General features: G+C 46.7%; 1 protein-coding gene and 1 long non-coding RNA gene across 3 annotated transcripts in view; one reads left to right on the top strand and one right to left on the bottom strand.

Annotated features, from left to right (window-relative positions):
• Positions 1-23,171, top strand: part of LOC138516222 (uncharacterized) — a 221,160-nt gene that overhangs the window by 132,074 nt on the left and 65,915 nt on the right. The gene's annotated exons all lie outside the window — the stretch shown is intronic.
• The window catches only part of ZNF330 (zinc finger protein 330), a 387,772-nt gene that overhangs the window by 39,823 nt on the left and 324,778 nt on the right, over positions 1-23,171 (bottom strand). For both annotated transcript variants that reach the window (XM_069631182.1, XM_069631183.1), the window contains exons 8-9: positions 6,836-6,882; positions 5,671-5,788 (exon numbers count right to left, since the gene is read on the bottom strand). In XM_069631182.1, coding sequence (XP_069487283.1) covers positions 5,671-5,788; positions 6,836-6,882 — 165 coding nt within the window. The remainder of the gene's footprint in view (positions 1-5,670; positions 5,789-6,835; positions 6,883-23,171) is intronic.

Consider the following 23,171-nt stretch of genomic DNA (forward strand, 5'->3'; position numbering starts at 1 on the left):
CATTACATAAACTCAACATTAAGCAACTCTTACCTCCTCACCAGGCCCACCTTCAGGCAAACAGGTTGCGCAGCACTGCTTGGCCGACTCCTCCCTGGAATCCCGGTCGATGCAATAGAATCTCATGAAGGTGTGCGTCGACCTCCACGTAGCAGCCCTGGAGATGTCCAGCAGGGGCACACCAGACAAGAACGCCGTAGTAGCAGCAGCGATCGCTCTGGTCGAATGGGCTCTCCGACGGCCGGGCAACCGATGACAGTGCATGATGCAGCCGGAGAGCCATCTGGAAATGGAACCCTTCGAGAGGGCCTTCCCTTGATTCACAGGTCCAAAGTTCACTAAAAGCTGTGATGTCTTCCGAAAACTCCTTGTGCGATCCACGTAGAATTTCAGCGCTCTAGCTACATCCAGCGAATGCAAAGTCCTCTCGGCCGGCGACGTAGGCAACGGGAAGAAAACTGGCAACATCAAAGGCTCGTTGAGGTAGAAGTCCGACAGCACCTTGGGCATGAAGGAGAGGTGCTTCCTCAGCACTACCCTCGTCTCGTGGAAAGTCAAGTATGGAGGTTTGCAGGATAGGGCCTGGATCTCTCCCACTCATTGTGCGGAGGTGATGGCCACAAGGAACGCTGTTTTCCACAACAGAAATTTCAACGGTGCCGAATGCAGAGGCTCGAATGGCAGCCCCATGAACCTGGTCAGCACCATGTTGAGCTCCCACGCCGGGGCCGGAGCCTTCACCAGCAGGAACGATCGGAACAGTCCCTTCATAAATTCCTACACTAGGCGATGAGACCACAGGGATGACCGTCCCCTAGTTCTGGTGTAAAGGGAAATCGCTGCAAGGTGGATCTTGATGGAAGCGTGAACTAGTCCCGCCTTGGCCAGCAATAGCAGGTACGGCAGCACTTGAGGGGCCGTAATTCGCAGAGGGTTAATCTTCTGTGCACGGCACCAGACAGAAAACCTCTTCCACTTGTGTCCGTAGCACTTTCAAGTTGAGGACGCCCTGGCCTTTGCAAGCACCTCCTTGCAGTCTGCCGTGATATCGTATCCCCCAAACTCTAGTGCTGCAGGTGCCAGGCCTGCAAGTTCAGCGACTCCGGGTCGTGATGGAGGATGGCGACTCCTTCCCTGGTGAGAAGATCTGCGTCCGTCGACAGTCTGACTGGGGGTTGGGGGGACGCTGACAAGTCCAGAAGGTCCGGGAACCAAATCTGTCTCGGCCACGCCGATGCGACGAGGATCATCCTGCACCGGGACCTCTTGAGCTGGTTGATTCGGAGCAGCAACGGCAACGGAGGGAACGCATACAGGAACAGGCTGTCCCAGGGGAACGAGAAAGCATCGCCCATGCTTCTCTGCTGGCGAACCTCTGGCACTTGGAGTTTGTAGCTGTCGCAAACAGGTCGATCTGGGGTTTGCCCCATCGTTGGGAAAGTCGATCCACTTGATCCTGACGCAGCTCCCACTCGTGGCACGAACGCAGCTCCCTGCTGAGTGAGTCGGCAATGACGTTCTTTGTTCCTGCTAGATGGAAGGGCACCAGAAACATCCCCGGGGCGACGGCCCAGTGCCACAGATCCTGGGCCTCCTTGGACAGGGCTGGGGATCTGGTGCCTCCCTGCTTCCGGATGTAGAACATCGTGGTGGTGTTGTCTGAGAAGATCCTCACCACCTTGCCCTTGAAGGACGGGAGAAACGACCCGAGGGCCCAGACCACTGCTCGAGTTCCAGGATGTTGATGTGGAGTGACCTCTCCTCCGGGAGCCAAACGCCTCTCGCGTGCAGATCTCCGGTGTGCGCTCCCCATCCCTCCAGGGAGGCGTCCGTCATCACCATCTCCTGATGTACCGGGGTCTGAAAGTCCTTGCCCGCCGCGAGATGCGTGCGAGTGCTCCACCATCGAATCACTTGGCGGAAACCCTCATTGAGCGGGATCCTGTCTTCGAAGCTGCCCGTCGCTTGTATACAACGGGCGTCGAGGAACTCTTGTAGATGACGCATCCGTAGCCTGCACATGCGCACTAGGTAGATGCATGAGGACATCATTCTGAGCAGGGACTTGATGGATCTCACCCTGGCCACGCCCGTGGCCAGCAGGCGCTACACCTTGCCCAAGATGGCCTTCATCCTCTCCTCCGACGGCGAGGCTAATCGCGCCACTGTATCGAGCTTGGCTCCCAGAAACAGTGCGACCTGCAACGGGACCAGGTGGGATTTCGCGTAGTTGATGGAGAAGCCCAGATCCGTGAGAAGTTGGACGGTCTCCGCTATGCGTTTTACGGCGAGTTCTCTTGTCCTTGCACGGATGAGCCAATCGTCCAGGTTGGGGTAGACGTGGATCCCCCGCAGGCGCAGCCGGACCGCGACTGGTGCGAGGCACTTGGTAAACACCCTGGGTGCTGCCTTCAGCCCGAATGGCAGGGCCTTGAATTGAGTGGATGAATTGGAAACATCCTGTCCTTCAACACAATGGAGCCAAGGGCGGGCTTCTGGGCAGAAGCCTGCAAACGCAAGACAAACAAAGGACTAAAATCTGTCCAAAGACACAGAGAAAACCCAATGAAGACCCCACAAACAGAAAATGGCGAAAAAAGAAGACAGGTCATTTTGACAAAATGGTCACTCATGGGTGCTGTACTGCCGCTGAGGGTTCAGCCTGCGGTAGAAAAGCACAATGGTAGGATAAATTAAACCACTGCCACCAGCCATTTAAAGTAGTCATAAAATTGTTACATGGGAATGTAGGAAAAGGGGCTACTAACTAACTAACCTACCTCCCAGCACTCGACGTAAGATGGGGTATGCTGGACCTACAAAGAGAAAAAGTAAGTAAAGTCAATTTCACTTTACTATTCTTGGGAACTGTAGTTCACACAAGAAAAGGTACTTAAACCTTATGAGCAATCAGAGGGATTTCTCTGCGACACTGCACTGAAGGTGCTATGTGTCACCATACAAAAAGTATATGCCTATGGAGTTTGTCAGACTCCAAAAACAGTGAAAACACACAGTCCGAATCAGGTCAAAACACATCAGAGTGAGAAAAATGTCACTCACCCCAGGGATAAAATTAAAAAGTCCTAAAGTCCAGCAAAAGAGCTGTGGGTCTCTAAGGTTGAAGGGAATTAGTACAGAAATTAGAATTCTCGCCAGTACAGGCCCAGCAGAGCTTCCCTTGCAGGAAGACAGCTGAAAATGCAGGAGCAGGTGACTTGTGGCACAAAGGTTCTGCTCTCAACGGCAAAAGCTGAAGCAAAGTAGCCCAGGAGACAGATGATCAGTCCACTGGTTGATCCAGGAACACCTCTGATGGCTCAGCAGGCACAGATCCTCAAGCGGGGGGTCAAGACTGGTTGTTTTCACCAGCCCAGGGATCGAAGCCCCAACAAAGGCCTTCTTGAGATCAGGATAGAGGAGCAGGGCTTCGCCGGGACAACACTGAAGATGTCAGCTGCCGGGGTCGTCCTCTGATCACCAGCGGGCTGCTCTTCTATGTGGTTCCAACGATGATCTGATGAACAGTTACAGAAGCCCCCCCCCCCTCTTGTCTCCAAGATTCAGATTGGGAGCAAGCCCACCAATGGTAAGGATCTGCACCACTCAAACAGCCAGTGGCTATCCAATAATGGATAGCCACTGTTCACCACATGTGCCCAGCAACATACTTTCTGGCACCAGAGCTGTGGATTGGGACTAGACAGTCCCAGCCCCCTTCTCTTGCACACTGGTACACACATGACACCCCTTAGCCTGATCAATATGGCCAAAGAAGCTTGTGGCACGGCCATTTTAGGGTGCTAGCGATTTTTAGTAGAAATTCTCAGTAATTGCAAAAGGAAATAAAACAAAAATACAAATATCATAGCTGGCACCAAAACGCCTTTATAGCCTTTATATCTTTTATATAAAGTATCCTAACTGCACTTCATTTTAAGGAGATGTGTGCAACTGTAACAATACAAGAATTAAAGAGACAGCCTCAGTATTTCGGGACTAGTACGTTTTCCCATAAGAATGAGCAAACAGGGAAGAAAAGCAGAAGGCTTTACTGACCTTCAAAATGTCAGGACAGGGTTCAAAATAAGCAAAAACAAAGGGTGCCCCATAGAAATATATGTGGAGGGAAAGATGCAAAAGGGAAACTTAAACAGTACTTATTTGAAATATTTGCTTAATGGGTAATTCTATTAAATAAAGTATACATGTTTCAGTATACCTGTAGTGTTTTCTTTTGGGTTGCCTGCTGGGACTAACTGTGCCCCTCCACCAGGATTCCTTCCTCCCTTGAGTGCATACTGAGAGCTCTGACACAGCTACTCATAAGACTTTGATCAAACCTTTGGTTGGATAGTTTCGTACAAAAGGGCTGTGGAAAAATATCTGTAACAGTCACCCAATACAAATACTTTTATTTACAAGCTTAAAGTTATGCACTTGTGCTTGCCTTCAGTGCTGGTAAAAATGTTTTAAAAATGTATACTAAGTTCTTAAAATATTTACCACCACCTCTTCGGTGGAGGTAAAAACTGGTGTGAAAATATCAGCAATGTACGCCATAATATGGCAGTAACACCAGCATATGCTATTTCCAAGGAATACTGCATACAGGAATCATGCCTGGATCATAAAAACAGGAGGCATCTCCAAATACTGCCTGTTTTTACCGCTATTGCCGAACACATAAGGGCTGAATGGTTTTTTTTCAGCGACTTACGTTTACCGGAGTTTAATCAAACTCAACAAAACCTTAAAGACATTGTGGAGCAGATATTGGCTGCTTTGTGGCTACATAAAACTATTTTAACGTAACAAACACACATTCTAAAGAAGTGCTTTGCAATGAAAAACAGTATCGAAAATGAAACACTATTTGCAGTGGTTCCATACAGTAGAACTGCAGTCAGCAAATAGCTATATCCTCACTTTGAAAGTGGGAGACTTGAGAAATCAGACGAGAAAATCAATTTTAATCAGAATGGCCGGGAAAACTCGAGACAGCGCACGGAGTCACTTTTCATTGTAAAGACACATGCGATTGAACTAGTGAAATGGGAGAAGTTATGTTTCATGGTATCGGGGATTCAAAAACGCATGGTGTAAATGTATGTATTCAATGGTGTAGAGGGCAAATCCACATAGAAAAGACGGAGCTCTGTATATAAATAGGGGGCGATTGCAAGGAGGACACGGACAAGGATAGCTGGGAGTGACCACTCCCTATCTGTAGAGCAAACAAACCATGGTATTAAGGTGCTTAGTAATAGCTATTAGCTGTGACCAAAGTCTGGTGCTTGGATTCTTTTGACACGTTGGCAGGATAAGAAGCAGTTAGCCCTACTGAGGTTTGCACATGTGAAGTACAGGATGGACACATTTATGGTGAATGAATTAATGCACTAAACCATTTGACTGAAAGGGGTCATCCTCAAGCAGTAGGAGGCTGAAAGCGGTAAAGAACTGTACTGTACATAGTGAAGGGAATTATTGGTTAGATTTACATACTGCATTTTATACCACACAATTAAAATGTTTGTACTAATATGGTTTGTAAAGCAGAAAGAAAGGTACTAATACCGGAAAAGTAATATGCTTCACTGCGAAAGCTAATTATTTACATTGTGCAATTTATAAAGCACTATGTCCACATAAAATATGCAGACTTACTTGACATGCTGAGATCCTTGGTCTCTTGAGTCTCATGTCCACACTTGGGACAGGGGGGTGCTTTTCCTTTTTCAGTCTTAAAAACCTTGCTACGTGCATGGTCATCACAGAAACACGCCTGAAAAAAGTTAAATGCACAAACGTTAACTATAAAATAAAAGCATGGAATGAACACCGTGGAACAAACAGCTACATTTGAAAAGATTTAGTTTCTGTTCTGTAATTTAGTAGGTGTGATTTAAACATTGTAAATAGGCAGTGCCGTAAATTCAGTACTTTTAGAAAATAGCTGGTCAGCCCACTTTTCCTTAACAAATATTCATCAGAGGCTGCCTTTGCTGAATGGAAGCCGGCTGGGAATAGCACACGGCAAAATTACGCATGGGTCCGAAACCCAGAAGCAACAGTGGTGACCTGTGGCAGACAACCATGGAGCAGGCAGTGTGGGGGTGATATCAAGCTGGGGTAAGGCTTGGCAAAGGGGGGGCGAGGAAATGGGGTGGTGAGGAAATGGGAGGGGGGCGGGAGACTGGTGGTTGCAGAGGTGTCACCTGCAAGTGACAAGTGATTTTGGTGGGGAACAGTGGGCAGCAAGCCTCGAGGAGTTGGGAACTTGTCCTACCTCACCCTCAATAGAGAAGGGACAGGGGGAGAGTGGGCACAGTGAGGAGATTTTCCTGAAGCTCCAAAGCCGAAGACAGGAAAGGGGTTTTCAGCACAAACGGCGTCTGGGGAAAAACAGATCCAAAATAACAAAATACATAATTAAGTTCTATCACAAATGCTAAACAGTTGGGGGCCTCAGTGACAACTTTACATACGGTCATTGGTAATGTAGTTTCATAAGAGGTGATAAAAGAAGTCCAGGAATGTAGGGCAAACGTGTTGGTATTGATATACTAATAAAGCACTGAATGTCCAATAAGTGGCAAATAGCAGTGAACCAATGCTGAGGTCAAGGGGCCATCAGTAATCTGGGCCTGGCTGTTCTGTTTAGTGACCGGATTAGGTCCAACAGTAAGAAAACACAGGACACCATTTACATATCCAATTTGGAGACACTCGTTGCCCAGATTCAGAGACGCATGTAACTTGTTCAAGCTTATGTTCAACCATTGTCTCGCCATATGACCATTTCGCATGGAAGCCTACTTTGTGACTGTACCTTACAACGGAGACACGAATGCTGGCCCAGTCGGTTACAGGAAACACCTGTAGAATAGACAATATATAATATCAATCTTCTAAACACTTTAATTACAAATGTTTCTAATGAGCTTTGTAATTTTCTTCATCATAATTAAGTTAAATGGATTGTACTACGAATTGCTACCTAGTATAAAGAAGCGTTTGTGTTGGGGATCTACAAGGGGCAGTGTGTGGTGTCTCGTCTAGTGAGGAAAGAAAGGAATAATCAAAAATGGCTTTTCCAAGCTACAAATGCGGAGTAGCGAATGCATCACTTTCTATGGCGATTGAACGCTCTACACCTCTGGTACACTAGTCTATGCAGCATGGAGCACATTTTGTATAGGTTACATTTGACTTTATTATGCACTAAATAACAGGTTTGGCTATAAACCATACAAACATTCATCAAAAGGACAATTAGTGAATGCAATAAAATCTCATGACAAATACACAATAAAGTTAATCTTGGTTATGTGCATTACGATTACCCATCAAGGGATCTTCACTTATAATTTTTGACAAGATTGAAGTAACCATGTTTAGTGCTTTACAAATGTATATAACGAACAGAAAAAAGACCGACATGCTCTGTGCTTAAAGCTAGATCCCAGGAATATACACACTTTTTTGTTTTTCTTTCTTTTATTAAGTTCTGCACGGGCGTTACCCTAGGGACTCCTACAGCAACAATGTTAACAATTAAACTGGGAATTACAAATCAACTCTGAACCATTTTAGCTTTTAAAAAAAAAATCATATTTAAAGTAGAAAATACTACAATTCTGTAAATTAAAATGCCCACTGCCTATGCCGCTTGAAGCTGAAGTCTCTAGGAACCTCTTTAATACAGTCCTGAAGCAACACTCGCCGGTTAAGTTTTAATTTCTACAGGAGCCAGGGATCCATGGACCTTTCTTTTTTAAGAACTAAAAATGCATTGCAAGAGCCCCATAAAGCTGCTTCTATCGATGGCTGTTTTCTGAAATTTGATGTTTGTTCAGGTTTGGTTATCTTCAGGAGGTATTTATTCTTTCTCTCTCTGGAAACTATATTTTTCCAGTCAACCTTTTCCCGGTTAAATCAGGGTGCCTGCTCAGCTTATGAAGTACACAAAATAGGATTTAGAAAAGGCAGAGAAGAGGAACACTATTTGTTTGATATCGTTTGCCAAGCACCACCACATGGGGGAATACACAACATAAGATGATGTTATAGTCATTAGGCAGAAAGAAATGTGAAAGGGGCAGGCCGCACTGAAACACACCATACAAAACATTTTCAAGACGATCCAGAAAAATCCTTCCACACAGTGGTTTACTTTCTGCCTTTAGGTTTTAAGAGTCGTTCATGCTAAATTGCCAGTTTGACATGTGGCAAAGTATCTTTTTTACCCTCATCTTTCCTTTGAATATATGGGGGAAGGATATTCAAGAATTTAGCCTCGGATTAATCTTGTGTGCATATTTGAGTTTTTTCCACATTTTCGATCACCCCTTTTTATGTTCACATTTCTACAAAAACATAAAAAATTAAATGAGAAAAATGGAAATAAAAAAAGCTGAACAGAGGAGGAACCATGGGAATTATGAGTTTTGTTTGTACCTCAGAAGGATGTAACCAAGTGGCACCATTTCCTTCAGAAATCCGTGTAATAGGGGCAGAGGCGTTGCTGGGGAGTGGGGGTGGGGGGCTGAGTAGCCCATAGCCCCGTGTCTTTTGGTTGTAGCCCTGGATAGAAGTTAGCCCAGAGTCCCGACGGCCCTTACATTAGCGTAATCTTTATCTTTTCCAGCCCTAGCAACACCCCTGAATAGGGGACTATATTTTCCAGAACCACAACCATGCGACCCAAGCTAACCACAGGGAACAAATATGGAGGTAATTAGTCCTGCCTGAGAAGGTGCAAACACGGGACAGTTCGCTCCAGAAGTACCAGTCCCACTGACATATCAAGTGAAGAGAAGGTGCACATAGTATGAGATGTGTGCAACTGAGTGAGCTCAAACACAAAACTGTGTCAATGGTTGAAAACCTCATGTCTCGAAATAACTAAATTAAAGACGCACTGAAGACCAGGGTAGTGGCATTCTGCACCCACATTGCCCATGGTGCAGTCAGATGGAGTAGAGCCAAGAGAAGCAGTAAGCTTTGGAGCTTATGCTGACGGTACCCCTCCAAATACTAAAAGGTCAGATACACAACAAAGCACACCGAGAAAGCTTACATGCACAGACACCAATTTCTCCTGGCTCTGCAAGGATCCACAGAGGAGCACAACTTCTATCCTATCCCTCTTCCCTCACTAACCAACTCCAGCAACTTTTCTTACAGAGCAACGTGAGCACATGGAGACCGTGTATTGGCAGCAGTGCGTGGTATAAATCCTCATAGCATTTAAGTGGACATTCCATTTCAGCAGGATGTAGTGCTGAACCACCTCAAAATTGTCAATCTACTGATCCACTGCCACTATCCCCACTATCCCTAAACAGAAGCACACCCTGTCCCTTTCGACACACCATCTTTGGTTGAAACGCAGATATTACAAAAAGGACTTTTGTTCCTACAGCGAAGTATGATCCCTTCCAAACAAGAATTGAAGTGACAATTGATGCGCAAGATCAGGCTAAAGCAATTTTTTGGAGACAATGAGAGTGACACACAATCTGACCTTACGGGCCTCTGCCTGCCATCGCAATTTTTTCCGCTCTCGCATACCAACACTGAATCTGACACTTTCGAACAAGCACTTTTGAAAGATTGAATCATTGGAAGAGGCAATACCATTTGTACGTAATAACTGCTCCAAGAAACAATTGGCAGCATTGACGGACTTAGCTAACAATAAGGCTATTGTCATAAAACCATCTGACAAAGGGGGAGCTACGGTAATAATGAACACCGACTACACCCATATTGGTTAACTCTTTGTTCCAAGATGGCAATATCTATAGGTAATTACCTAAAGATCCCACATTTACTATTAGGTCTTCAATAGCCCCTATTACCGAAGAAGCTATAGCAGAGGGATACATCAGTGCGAGGGAACCAGCGATCTTGACACCTTCACATCCTAGGCTCTCTGCGTTCTATGCCCTCCCTAAAATTCATAATGGCATTCTCCCTACACTGGGTTTGCCCACTGTGTCCAGCATAAATTCCATATTAGAAGCACTATCCCAATACGTGGATTTCTTTATTAGAGATGAGATACCCAAAATGGAATCTTTTGTTAAAGACTCAACAGCAATACTCAACCTTTTGGGAACGTTAAACTTTAATGCTGAAACCCAATGGCTAGTCACTATGGACATTGAGGCACTTTACACAAGGATTCCACAGGTAGACACACTGGCATCTGTTCAACGACTCCTTGAGGCAGATACAGAATTGGACATGCCTCATTTATCATACAATTGTCAGAGATTGCCCTTACACAGAACTTTTTATGTGAAGCAATCTATTACCAGCAGATCTCAGGCACCGTCATGGGCGCTACCTTGTCCCTAGCCTCGACAACATATATGGACACCAATTTGAAGATGTGTAATCCGGCGACCAATCCATTTAAACAACAGATCTTGGTGTGGTGCATGTACATAGATGACATTTTGGTAATCTTCGAAGGCTCAGCAGAAGATACTTTTCCATACTTGGCTGAATGGATGCAATACCTATCTGAATTTCAGCACCGCCTCTAGCAAACAGGAATCACATTTTCTGGACCTCCATATTTTGGCACAAGAGGGACAACTCATATCTAAAGTTTATATAAAAAAAGCAAAGACCTGTACTCCCTACTGGCATACCCAAGCTACCATCTGTGAGCATTACGTGACAACCTCCCATTTTGACAATTGTTGAGGTACAGACGTACTTGCACCAGTCCTGGGGACTACAGCATACGGGCAGGCACTCTAAAAAATAATTGGTGCAGAGAGGAAACCCAAAAAAGATTGTGAACACCACACGTAAATGAGCTAGGAGCATCCCCAGGGATATTATCCTACAACAACATCCTAAAATAGCAGCACTGGAAAACATCACTGCTCACTGCAGTCTTTAGCTACTCTACAATGTTCCCTCTAATTATTATTCTCTATGTGCGGAACCGGTTGGCTGTCGTGCACACATTAATTTCCATATGCGCAACTGACTAATGAGATAAGCCACTTTGTGAGCATGCGTATTTAGTGAACTACCATCTCAGAAGAGAGTTTGCAAAGGAATTTCCTCTTCCCAACCACTGCAATTCTTAACAAATCTGTGTAAAAGGTGCATGTTCCAAAGACATAGGTTAAAACAAATCTGTTATGAAAAAGAACTCATCAACCAATCCAATCATCAACATCTGCCAGAGTAACTTGCAAACGTACTTGTGTGCAGAGGAAAATGTGTGTTTTATGCCACTGGAAAAACACAAGACATTTGTTTTTGTAATACACACAACGATCTGGCTGTCAATGAATTCAGACAGAATGCAACATGTGCAGATGGATTAATGGCAATTAAAAGCAATGTGTCAAAAAACATGCCAATAGCAGTTCCAGTGCCACTTTAAAGTAGTAATACAAGGGCCAGGAGAACATGTTGCTAATAATTTGTGTAAGAATGATAATTGCATCATAATAACTGCACCAGTGAATATGATGATCATAATTCTTGTGCCTCTGCTTACTATCCACATTACGTTGTCCTGTGAGTTGTGATAACACCACTCTTACAGCTAAGAGACATATACTCCCTATCCATTTTACTCCACCAAAAAAGGAAAATGTGCCTGTTAGGTAAGAATTAGTGCAGTCCAACTGGTGTGGGACTATAACAAGACTTATCTCCTTGGTATTAGGTAACCCACTTTTTTATATAGGCCTGTACTACACAAGTTGGTGGTGTGACTTAGCAGCCAGGCTTATCTTAAGAGGGGTAATGTGAGCTGTAGAGCTGTGCAATGAAACCAGTAAATACAACTATCAAATTAAACACTTACACACTTAGTTACATAATAAATATGTATTTATTTATACACAAAGATATTTAAAGCATTCTTTAAAAAGCAGTAATTAGCTGTAACATTAATCCCAAGTTAGGATTCAATTCAAACAGTGACCAATAAAGCAGGTGACTATGTCATTCATATGTTATACATGTTGCAGCCCCCGGAGGTGAGGTCATTTGTGGTCAATATAGCATTTATATACTACCACGTTTGCAAATATTGAGTTTTTAAGGAAGGAAAGATTAGGGTCAGATCAGAACATACTGATCGGTTATAAGAACAGTTATATTCTCCCAAAGGGATGCAGGGAGTCAATTATGCCAGCATGAAAGTGTTTAACATTTAAAACCTGTAAGGGAACAAGCGCTGCCACAGCCAATAGGTTCAGAAGGAGCCCATTAGGGAGCCAGGACAGCCAAAGTCAATGGACAAAGTCAAAGTTCTAATGCGCTTCTTCGAAAAATGTTCTTAAATAGTTAGTGTTCAAAAGAGAAACCAGAGCAACTCATGAGTCACCAACTTTAGAAAGAACAAGCTGTAAAGCCAATGCAGGTAAATTGAGGTCAAGGTCAACTTACTGCAGGGTTAAATCACACTCCGAAAGATAGGAAGCACCCCAAATGGCAAAAGGATAAAATACCCCAATCCCCACAGTAACTTGAGAATGAAGAAAGTGTTGAAGCTGGTTGCCTTCACAATGCAGTGCAGTAGACCCTTGTTCTTGGTCATGGTGACGAAAGGGAGGACGACTGGTGGGCTCCTGCGGCAGCACTCGAGAGAGGGACTTGGCAGCAATGGATTTCTATATATTCAGTGGCTTTGTGGTTTTAGTGCCTTTTTCTCAGCGCCAATGAAGAACGAAAAGCTCTGTTTAGGATTTCCTTGATCCCTCGGTCCTGGACTCTGGTGAGTGGACTCTGGACGTGGATTTCTTGCTTATGTAGGGTCCTCTGGATGCCCAGGAAGATCTGTCCAGATTCGGACTTCGGAAGACAATGCACTCACAAGTGTAAATGATACTGCATGCTCTCCACTTACAGGGTAATGGTAGCGGTAGCAATGCTAAAGTAGGAGACTCTGTGCATCACATTTGGCTTCTCAAAAGGGCAAATTAATATTTGGGCTTTATAATGCATTAACTTGCAAGAGGGACGCTTCAAAGCACTTGCGTGTCATATGTACAAAGAAGACAACGTGTGGGGTAAGGTTACACATCCACGTAGTCTGATTACTTACAGCTAGTAACCTATATTTGAGTTGGAATATCAAGACTAGTTAGTTATTTTAAGAGCAAGTCAGGTAATTGCTGTGGCTTGTGCCTTATTAAATCTTTTTAAATAGGTGAGAATGGTCTGTGTGCGCTGCTAAAAATCTTCGGAGCGGCACCCAGGAGGAGGCTAGGCAAGCGCACAGCTTAGAGGGAACACTGTCACCAATCTTTAATGTGTTAAAAAGAAATAAGCACACTCTGGCCGATCCTCAATACTGGATTGAGCACCATGGCACAGCCTGCCTTTTCCATCAAACAGAGACAAAAATCTGAGGGATCGTTTGGTCCATACCCTCTCTGAAAATAGTGATCGAGACCATGAGAGGGCTAGACAACAGACATTTGGAGGAGTATCACACTAGTGGGCCATGCCCCTTGTGGAAGATACACAATGTGCGCACAGACAATTCGCAGTACCAGTATTGATATTGGATGGAAGACATTGTGGCAACAGAGGACATTTACCAACTGCAACAGCACTGGGATGGTATATCTGCTTACCTGCCTGTGGCGATTGCATTATGTAGGGATGACAGCAAGACCCATTAAGAAAAGGTTGACTGAACACAAATCGTGTATTAGACCTTTGAAACTAACAGCACCAATGGTACTTCATTTTGTGACCATGGGCCACACTGCAGAAGATTTTAAATGGACAGTGCTTGAGAAGGTATAGCCCCCCCCGCCCCACGTCGGGGAGGCAACTTTGCTAATTTACTATTGAAAAGAGAACAGCAGTGGATTTTCCGCTTAATCACAAGTAAGAATGGCATTAATGAAGCCATCCAATGGCATGACCTAGCGGTCATGAAATAATAATAAAAACAAATATGTACCCGCCAGCCTCAGACTATGTGAACTATACAGTGGCTGACAGATATGCCTCTCTAATGATGTAAACATGATTTGTTGCACTCCAAATGGAACACATACACATGTATCCTTGATAATGATATACATACACATGCATTTTCCACGATGGTACCACACATGATCAATGTTCCCTCTTATTATTTTCTTCTATGTGCAGAACTGGTTGGCTGTTGTGCGCACATTATTTTCTATGTGCGCAACTGACTAATGAGGTAAGCCACTTTGTTAGCATGCATATTTACTGAACTACCGTTGCAGAAGAGAGTTTGCAAAGGAATGTCTTCTTCCCAGCCACTGCAATTCTTTACAAATCTTAAGACACTTTTACCAAACACAGACTTAAATAAAATATGTCATGTGATAATACAGAAAACTCATCAACCAGTCCAAGACTAACATCTGCCAAAGTACCTTGCAAATGTACTTCTATGCAGGGCAAAAAGTATATTTTATGCCACTGCAAAATCACTCATGTCACGTGTATTCCAAAACACATATCTTGTGTCATAACTGATTTGGCTGTCAAGAAATTCAGAAAGAATACAACATTTGCCGATGGATTAATGGCAATTAAAGGCAATGTGTCAAAAAACATGCTGATCAGAGCTCAAGTGTCACTTTAATGAAGTAATTCAAGGGCCAGGAGAACATGCTTCTAATAATGTGTAAGGATGATAATCAAAAATTCCTGTGCCTCTGCTCACTATCCACATTATGTTCTTTTGTGGGTAGTGATAACACCAGTCTTATAGCTAAGAGACATATGCACCATCCATTCTACTCCCTAAACAAATGTGCCTAACAAAAATATATGAGAGAGAAAGAGAGAAAGAGAGAAAGAGAGAAAGAGAGAAAGAGAGAAAGAGAGAAAGAGAGAAAGAGAGAAAGAGAGAAAGAGAGAAAGAGAGAACGAGAGAACGAGAGAACGAGAGAAAGAGAGAACGAGAGAACGAGAGAAAGAGAGAACGAGAGAAAGAGAGAACGAGAGAACGAGAGAACGAGAGAACGAGAGAACGAGAGAACGAGAGAACGAGAGAACGAGAGAACGAGAGAACGAGAGAACGAGAGAACGAGAGAACGAGAGAAAGAGAGAAAGAGAGAACGAGAGAACGAGAGAAAGAGAGAAAGAGAGAAAGAGAGAAAGAGAGAAAGAGAGAACGAGAGAACGAGAGAACGAGAGAACGAGAGAACGAGAGAACGAGAGAACGAGAGAACGAGAGAACGAGAGAACGAGAGAACGAGAGAACGAGAGAAAGACAGAGAGAAAGAAAGACAGAAAGAGAAAGAAAGAGAAAGAAAGAGAAAGAAAGAGAAAGAAAGAGAGAGCGTGTGTGTGTGTGGGGGGGGGGAGGGGCGCGAGGGGTCTAGAAGGTAGGTGGCACCCAGGTTCCATGGATGACGGTTGGTAGGGAAAGAGATAGAGAGCCAGAGGGAGTAGAAGCTTTTACCTGCTCTCCTTACTCACCTTCCTCCCTGTAACTGGAACAATAAACCAAGCGTACCTTTTGAATATATCTGGCTCTGGCGTGGTTCCTGCTTGCTACTTGATAATCGCGGCCAGCCAAGATACTACACATATTGCTTCAACCCACAAAACTCCACTGATATTTTATTGAATTATTGACTAGAAGGAACTCCAATAATATTAATGCCTGCTCTCAAGCAGAATTTTAAGGGGAAAGAACATCTTTTAATACACAGAAAGTATCCCTATTGGCAAAGCGAATTACTTTTTTTACTCCCTCAAAAATCATTCGACTCCAGGTAGGGAGAAAAATCTGATTAGAGCCCTGCTTCTACCCCTGACATAGGGAGTGAAACTATCGGGCACAGAAAGTAATTCGTTTTGCCCACACTTATACACCACAGCCTAGATCAAATATAAACAAGAGCCTTACTGAGTTTTATTATAGAGCCCTGTTGAAGAAAATCACATATATATGCCTTTTAAGTTGATAGCATCAATTCATCAGAGATACAACTGATTGAGTGACTTCTTCTGTAACTATGGATCCCTCTTTTGTAATTCTGTGTTATCAGTTAAATAAGATGCAGGGAGATGCTAGGGATGATACACACAACACGGTTATATTGAAAAGCCCTTAGCAGCTGAGGATGGAAAGAAAAATAAGGTGCTGTTGTCTAGACAGTGTTAAGTGAAAACATTCTTTTTGCTTTACTGAGAAACAAAAAACTTTTTTTTAGAAAGACTGCTCTGTGACCGCACAGAGCGGTCTTTCTAAATCGAACTGTCACGCCCTTGCCATACACAAGAGCGCAGGGACTGACATGCATGGCGAGACACAGGAGAGCCATTGCAGGAGTGTCAGGTAGTGAACGCGTGTCTATATACGTATGTGTGGGGAGTAAGTGTGTGTTATGCTGAGAAGGGGGAGGTGGGTGGTGAAATGGGGTATTCGTAGGGTCAAAACCCCTGATTAACAAGATGACCAGTGGGAGAGGGTGGGGGTTCGGAAGGGATCAACTTGCAGGGGCAGTATGTGATATTTCAGCATTTTAAAGCCAACACAAAAAGGGCTGGAAAAAAGGTATTTTTTGTGTTCCGCGCTTCAAATGTGGAAATAACACATAGAACCATCTAGAAGGGTACTAGAATTTCCTATTCTTTAGCTAACAAGCAACACATTTCCTTCAGTATACTGCTGAAACGTCTGCCTTGGTTTTTTTAAATGGTTTTTGAAATGTGCTGCTTTGTTCATCACACGCAAGGAGTGATGACCTGTGCTGTTCCACCCATACTCTTCCCCAGCCCCTGTACTAACCTCCAACACTAGTTGAGACCACTGTAAAAAGTGAGGAATTGTAGCAGTGAAAATCCACTGGGAAATTTGCAGACCCACAATACTTTGCAATCAAGTCACATTTAATAACTCATAACTCTGCATGTATGCAATTCTTTTGCAGTGCATACAAGATTGTTTTCAACATACCCTACCCTTATATCATTGTGTAGGATTACACAAGTGCTCATTGAAACCATTTTTATATAGCACCTAGTTACCATATAATGTGTGAAGATCTATGCCCAAGGGAACTCTGAACAATTGAAAACGCTGCAGATTGTATGAAAAGCATTCTCCTGTCTGAATATCCAGTGCCCTGATACTATGGAGGAGTAATTCCTGGCATAGTCCATACCCAATATCCCTTGTAGGCAAAGTAAAAGATATTGCAATGTTGCTCTCCACTTATAGGGTAATGATAGCAATGCTAAAGTAGGAGATGCTGAGCATCACATTTGTCTTCTCAAAATCCTCAAAGGGCAAATTAATATTTGAGTGTTATAATGCAGTAACTTGGAAGGGGGCCTTTTTGTGACATATGTACAAAGAAGAAGTATGGGATAAGGTTACACATCCGAGTAGCCTGCTTATTTACAGTCAGTACCTGATATTTGAGCTGGTAGTTCGATTATATATTGTGGGTGACGCTTTTGGTAAGGCACAATGAGTAGAACAAGTTACTTTCTTACCTGGTAATGTTCTTTCGATGGGATGGTCCGACGACGTATTCTATATCTATGACATGTAATCACCACAGCTGTGCTGCTTCGGAAACTTTTTTCGGCGTCTGCGTCCTGCGTCGATGTGCCGTCGTCGAGGACCTCGTCTGACGTCATCCGATGTGATAAGTAGGACGCACGACGCCCGTAGCCTCAATTGTAGATTTTTGTCCCCAGAACGTGTGACATTAGTCAACTGCCAGTCAGACACAAAGCCTTGCGGAACGTAAGCTGCAATCGTAAAAGAAATTCTGCAGCGGGGAAGGCAGGGCGGGAGCGATATGGAATACGTCGTCGGACCATCCCATCGAAAGAACGTTACCAGGTAAGAAAGTAACTTGTTCTTCGAGGGGATTGGGTCCTCCGACGTATTCCTCATCTATGACAGACTCCCAAAGCAGTACCAGAGCAAGGAGGAGGGAAGGAATTTAGAATCAAAATTTAGAATAGCCAATCAAATAGCAGAGCAAAGGACCGCCTTGCCAAAGGCCAGATCCTGTCCTCGGATGGAATCGAGGAAATAGTGACGTACAAATGTATGTACTGAAGCCCAGGTGGCTGCATCACAGATGTTGCGAATAGGAACACCCCTCTGCAGGGCAGTAGATGCAGCCATACCCCTGGTAGAATGGGCCCGCAAGCCAGCCTTACCCGCCAAGCGGTAACACTCCGAGATGGCCAAAATAATCCAGCGAGACAAAGTCTGTTTCGTCACAGCTTGCCCCAAACGCTTTCCAGCGTAACCAATAAAGAGTTGATCGTCCACTCTGACCCGGGACATGCGTGAAACATAAAAGCTTAAAGCTCTCCTAGGATCAAGCCTATGGAGCCTCTCCTCTTCCTTACCAGGATGCAGAGGAGGATAGAATGCCGGAAGAACAACCTTCTGGGCCAAATGAAATTCCGTCACTACCTTCGGAAGAAAAGAAGGACGAACTCTAAGGACAAACCCTGTCCTTGTGAAATACAGTGAAGGGTGGCTTAACTGAAAGTGCCTGTAACTCACTCACTCTGCGAGCGGAAGTAACCGCAACTAAAAACACAGTTTTCAGAGTTAACAGCCTCAAAGGGCAAGAATATAAAGGCTCAAACAGAGCACCCATAAGAAACTTAAGAACAAGGTTTAGATCCCAACCGGGCACCAGAAAAGGTGACGGAGGGAACACATTAGTGAGCCCTTTCAGAAACTGTGAAATCAAAAGGGATTTTGAAGTAAGAACACTCTTCAGACGAGCGCTTAAAGATGGACAGCGCCGCCAGGTAACCTTTAATGGCCCCACTTGCAAGCCCCTGTGGGCCAAAGAAAGTAAAAAGGACAGAACCATGGGGATGTCACATGCAAAAGGATCCACATTCTGAACTCTGCACCAGTCGCAGAACTTACGGCAACGGTACAGAGACTTTGTTGCTGGCCTTCGGGCCGAAAGCAACACCTCCAGCACGTCTTCAGGGAGGTCCCAATCCTTATACCTCAACCTTTCAGAAGCCAAGCGTGAAGGTTGAGGGATCTGACCTCTGAATGGAGAACCTGACCCCCATCCCGTGAGAGCAGATCGTCTCGGTAGGGAAGACGACATGGAGGGCAGATGGACAAGTCGAGAAGGTCCGGGTACCACGTCCTCCGAGCCCACGCCGGAGCAATGAGGATCATCCGGGAACCGAACTTCCGTAACCTCCGCAGCACTTGCGGGATGACGGGGACTGGAGGAAACGCGTACAGCAGCGGGAATGACCACTCCACCACGAACGCGTCTCCTAAGGCTCCTTTTGGAGGAAATTCCCGCGAGCAACACCTTTTGCACTTCCGGTTGACACTGGAGGCGAAGAGATCCACTTGAGGGGTCCCCCAAAGGGCGAAGATCTCCAGGAGAATCTCCTGAGCCAATTCCCACTCGTGAGAGATCGCGCTCTGCCTGCTCAGAGCGTCCGCCGTCACGTTTTCGTCTCCGGCCAGATGAACTGCCGAGATCGAAACTTCCTGCTGGATGGCCCAGAACTCGAGCTACATCGCCTCCCTGCACAGAGGAAGTGACCCTGCCCCCCCCTTTTTGTTGAGGTAGTGCATGGCCACTGTGTTGTCCGTCAGGATTAGGACACTCTTTCCTCGCACAGTCGGCAGAAAAGCCTTCAGGGCTAGCCTGACGGCCCTCAGCTCCAACAGATTGATATGGAGTCTGGACTCCGACGGAGCCCAACGACTGCTGACTGTCAGCCCGTTGGCATGAGCTCCCCATCCCGTGAGGGATGCATCCATCACGATCGTCACCTCCGGCCAGGGAAGCCAAAAGTTGCCTTCTACAGCCCACCACAGAAGGTCCCGGGCGACCGAGGGCGGCACCTGAACCGGGTCCGACATCCTGCCGGAGGACTGCGACCATTGCGTCTTGAGTGCCCACTGCAAAGATCTCATCCGCAGGCGAGCCTCTGGCACCAGAAGAATGCAGGATGCCATGAGGCCGAGCAACCTCAAGAACTCGAACGCTGGGAGCGTCTGGGCATGCTGAAACTTGTGCACCATCTGCTGAATGTGAAGAGCCCTCACCTGGGGAGGAAAACACTGCCCCAGGGAAGTGTCGAGCACTGCTCCGATGTACTGGAGCCGCTGTGTTGGTGTCAAATGGGACTTCTTTAAATTGAGGGAGAAGCCCAGCCTATGAAGGGAGTGGCAGGTGACGGACAGATGATCCAGGACTTGCTCAGGAGAGCTCCCCCTGATCAACCAATCGTCCAGGTAGGGGTAGACGTGAATCCCCCCCTTGCCTGAGATGCGCTGCCACCACCACCATGAGCTTGGTGAAAACCCTCGGGGCGGAGGTCAATCCGAGCGGCAGGACCCGAAACTGAAAGTGCGAGTCGCCAACCGCGAACCTCAGGTACTTCTTGTGCTTGGGATGGATCGGCACATGGAAGTAAGCATCCTTGAGGTCGAGCGACACCAACCAGTCCTGAAGCTGAAGGGCCTGGAGGACTTGAGAGAGAGTAACCATCTTGAACTTGTCCTTCCTGAGGAGTTTGTTCAAACCGCGCAAGTCCATGATGGGTCTCAATTCCCAGTCTTTCTTCGAAATCAAAAAATAAGGGTAATACCATCCCTTGTTCCTCTCCGCTACAGGCACCAGTTCTATGGCGCCTTTCTCCAGCAGGGCTTGAATTTCCTGCGCAAGGAGCAGATCCGGACTCTGCAAAGAGAGGTTCCCCGGTGGATTGTCGCGAGGCCTGTGCCGAAAGGGAAGACAGTAGCCATGGGTTATGATCTCCAGAACCCACACATCTGGAGTAATGGCTTGCCACTCTACAAGATGCTGCGCCAGCCTTCCCCCAACCGGCGAACCATGGGACATGGCCTCATGACTGAGTGGGAGCGGCTGCAGCGTTACCTGAGGGCCAAGAGGCAACTGCCCGAGCGGCCTTGGCACCACGGGTACCCTGTCGTCCACCTCTGGTACCCCTGCGTTGGCCTCTTTGACTGCCAGCTCCTCTCGCTTTACTGAAGGACGAGTAATAGCGAAAGGAACCACCCCTCCACTGCTGTCCCCTAGGACGAAAAGGCGGAGGTTGGCGAACTGCAGCGCCCAACGACTTTGCTGCAGCTTTTGAGGTCTGCAACCTCTCAAGGCTCTCGTCAGCCTTGCTGCCAAAAAGGTGTTCACCGTCAAAGGGCATGTTGAGGAGCCGGGACTGCACATCAGGAGCAAACCCCGACTTCCGCAACCACGCTAACCTGCGTATCACGGTGCTCGCCGCCATGGACCTACTGACGCATTCAGCTAAGTCCAAACCCGACTGAACGGACTCACACATGGCATCCTTACCATCCTGGACCATAGCAAGGAAACCATCCCGTTCGTCCCCTTCGGGAATATGTTCAGCCGCTAACGCAATACAGTTCCACAGAGTGTGTATGAAACGAGACTAGGCGCAAATGGAGTTGGCCGCCTGAAGCGCCATACCACCAGAAGAAAACACTTTCTTCGCCCAGCCATCAAAACGTTTGTCGTCCCCATCAGGAGGGATGGTAGGGTACGACGCCTGCTTTGCCGGGGCCGTGGCCGCCTGCACCACCAAACTCTCCGGAGTGGGGTGCCTGGTCAAGTAGCAGGGGTCGCTACTGGCTGGACGGTATTTTCGCGACAAGGACCTGCCCACCGCCGGGAGACTCTCCGGAGCAGTCCAAGCCGCCACCACCCTTCTCTGTAAAGCCATATGGAATGGCAGTACCGGGTCAGTTGGGGGACCAACATCAAGGATATCCGTTAGATCATCCTGCACAAACTCCCCTGGGGGAGCAGACCATCCCAAGTACTCAGAAACCCTAGCCATAAGGCGCCGGTACGAGGAATCGGCATGAGAGCCAGGCTCAGGCCAACAAAACTCCACCTCCGGAGAGGTGTCCAGTCCACTGGCATCATGCAGTGACTGCCTCAAATCGTCAAACTGACTATGGCCCGAGACAATTTCATCTGGAACCTGACTAGGAACCAGGCCATCAGAATCCTCATCCGCCTCTGAAATATATTCCAGGTGGCGAAAATAAGGCACCCGAGAGTGCTTGCTCTTAACCAGAGCCTTCCTAGGGGGTTCCCCCGTGCCACGGGGTACCTCCGACACGAAAGGCGTCGATGGCGTTGAGCGAATCGGCGCCGAGAGAACAGGCATCGGCGTCGACGTCAGATGCAGCGCCGCCAGCATCGGCGGCGTCGACACAGCCCTCGAAGCCGGAGCCCCGAGCGTGTCCTTCGACGACCTGAGCGTCGACGGCTTCGATGACTTCCTCGGAGCCGGAGCCTCGAGAAAGCCTCTCGACGCCCTCGACGCCTCAGACGTCGATGTCTTCCTCGAAGACCTCACAGGTGCACACGGTCTCGAACGCGTCGAGGACCGGGACCTGGAACGGGTACGTCGAGAAAGAGTCTCCTTGTCCGAACGGGACCTCTCCCGTGACTCGTGCCGACCACTCTTGCAAGCAGTGTCTCTCGACCTCTCACGACCGACCCCACTCGGGGGCGCGCACGGCTTAGTACCCTGCGACTCGAGAATCGCCAGCGTTTTCTTACCGAAGGAAGCCCATTCCTCCGGCGTTGCACGGCTGGTGGGGTAAGCGACTTGCCGGGCAGAGTCCTCCGAAGAGGACCTGGAAGACAACCGGTGTCGGCGCTTCCGAGAATGCCTCGAAGAGGCAAAGGAGTGGCGAGACCGACTCCTAGAAGGAGACCCACGAGACTTCCAACGATGACGCGGAGAGTCACCTCTCGAATCATCCGTCGAAAACCCCGCATACTTCGACTTCCGGGACTTGGACACCCGACCTACCGACAACTACTTCTTACGTTCGCGTAAGGCTTTGGACGTGAACGACTGGCAGTTGATACAGTCATCCGTGTTGTGGGCCTCTCCGAGGCACCAGAGGCAGGCGTCGTGCGAGTCTGTCACCGACATCTTGGACCCACACTCCCCGCACTTCTTGAAGCCCGGACGCGGGGTCGAAGACGAAGTAGAAGACATCTTCACACGAAGGATTTTCACAAAAACTAACAGGTTCGAAGAACCGAGAAGAACAGAACTCCAAAGAGTCGAGGCGTTAACCGTGATTCACGAAGCACCACGTTCGCGGAAAAAACGGAACTGAGGCTACGGGCGTCGTGCGT

This window comes from Ambystoma mexicanum, chromosome 6q, assembly GCF_040938575.1.
Source record: "Ambystoma mexicanum isolate Mex_15411 chromosome 6q, UKY_AmexF1_1, whole genome shotgun sequence".
NCBI classification, from domain to species: Eukaryota; Metazoa; Chordata; class Amphibia; order Caudata; family Ambystomatidae; genus Ambystoma; species Ambystoma mexicanum.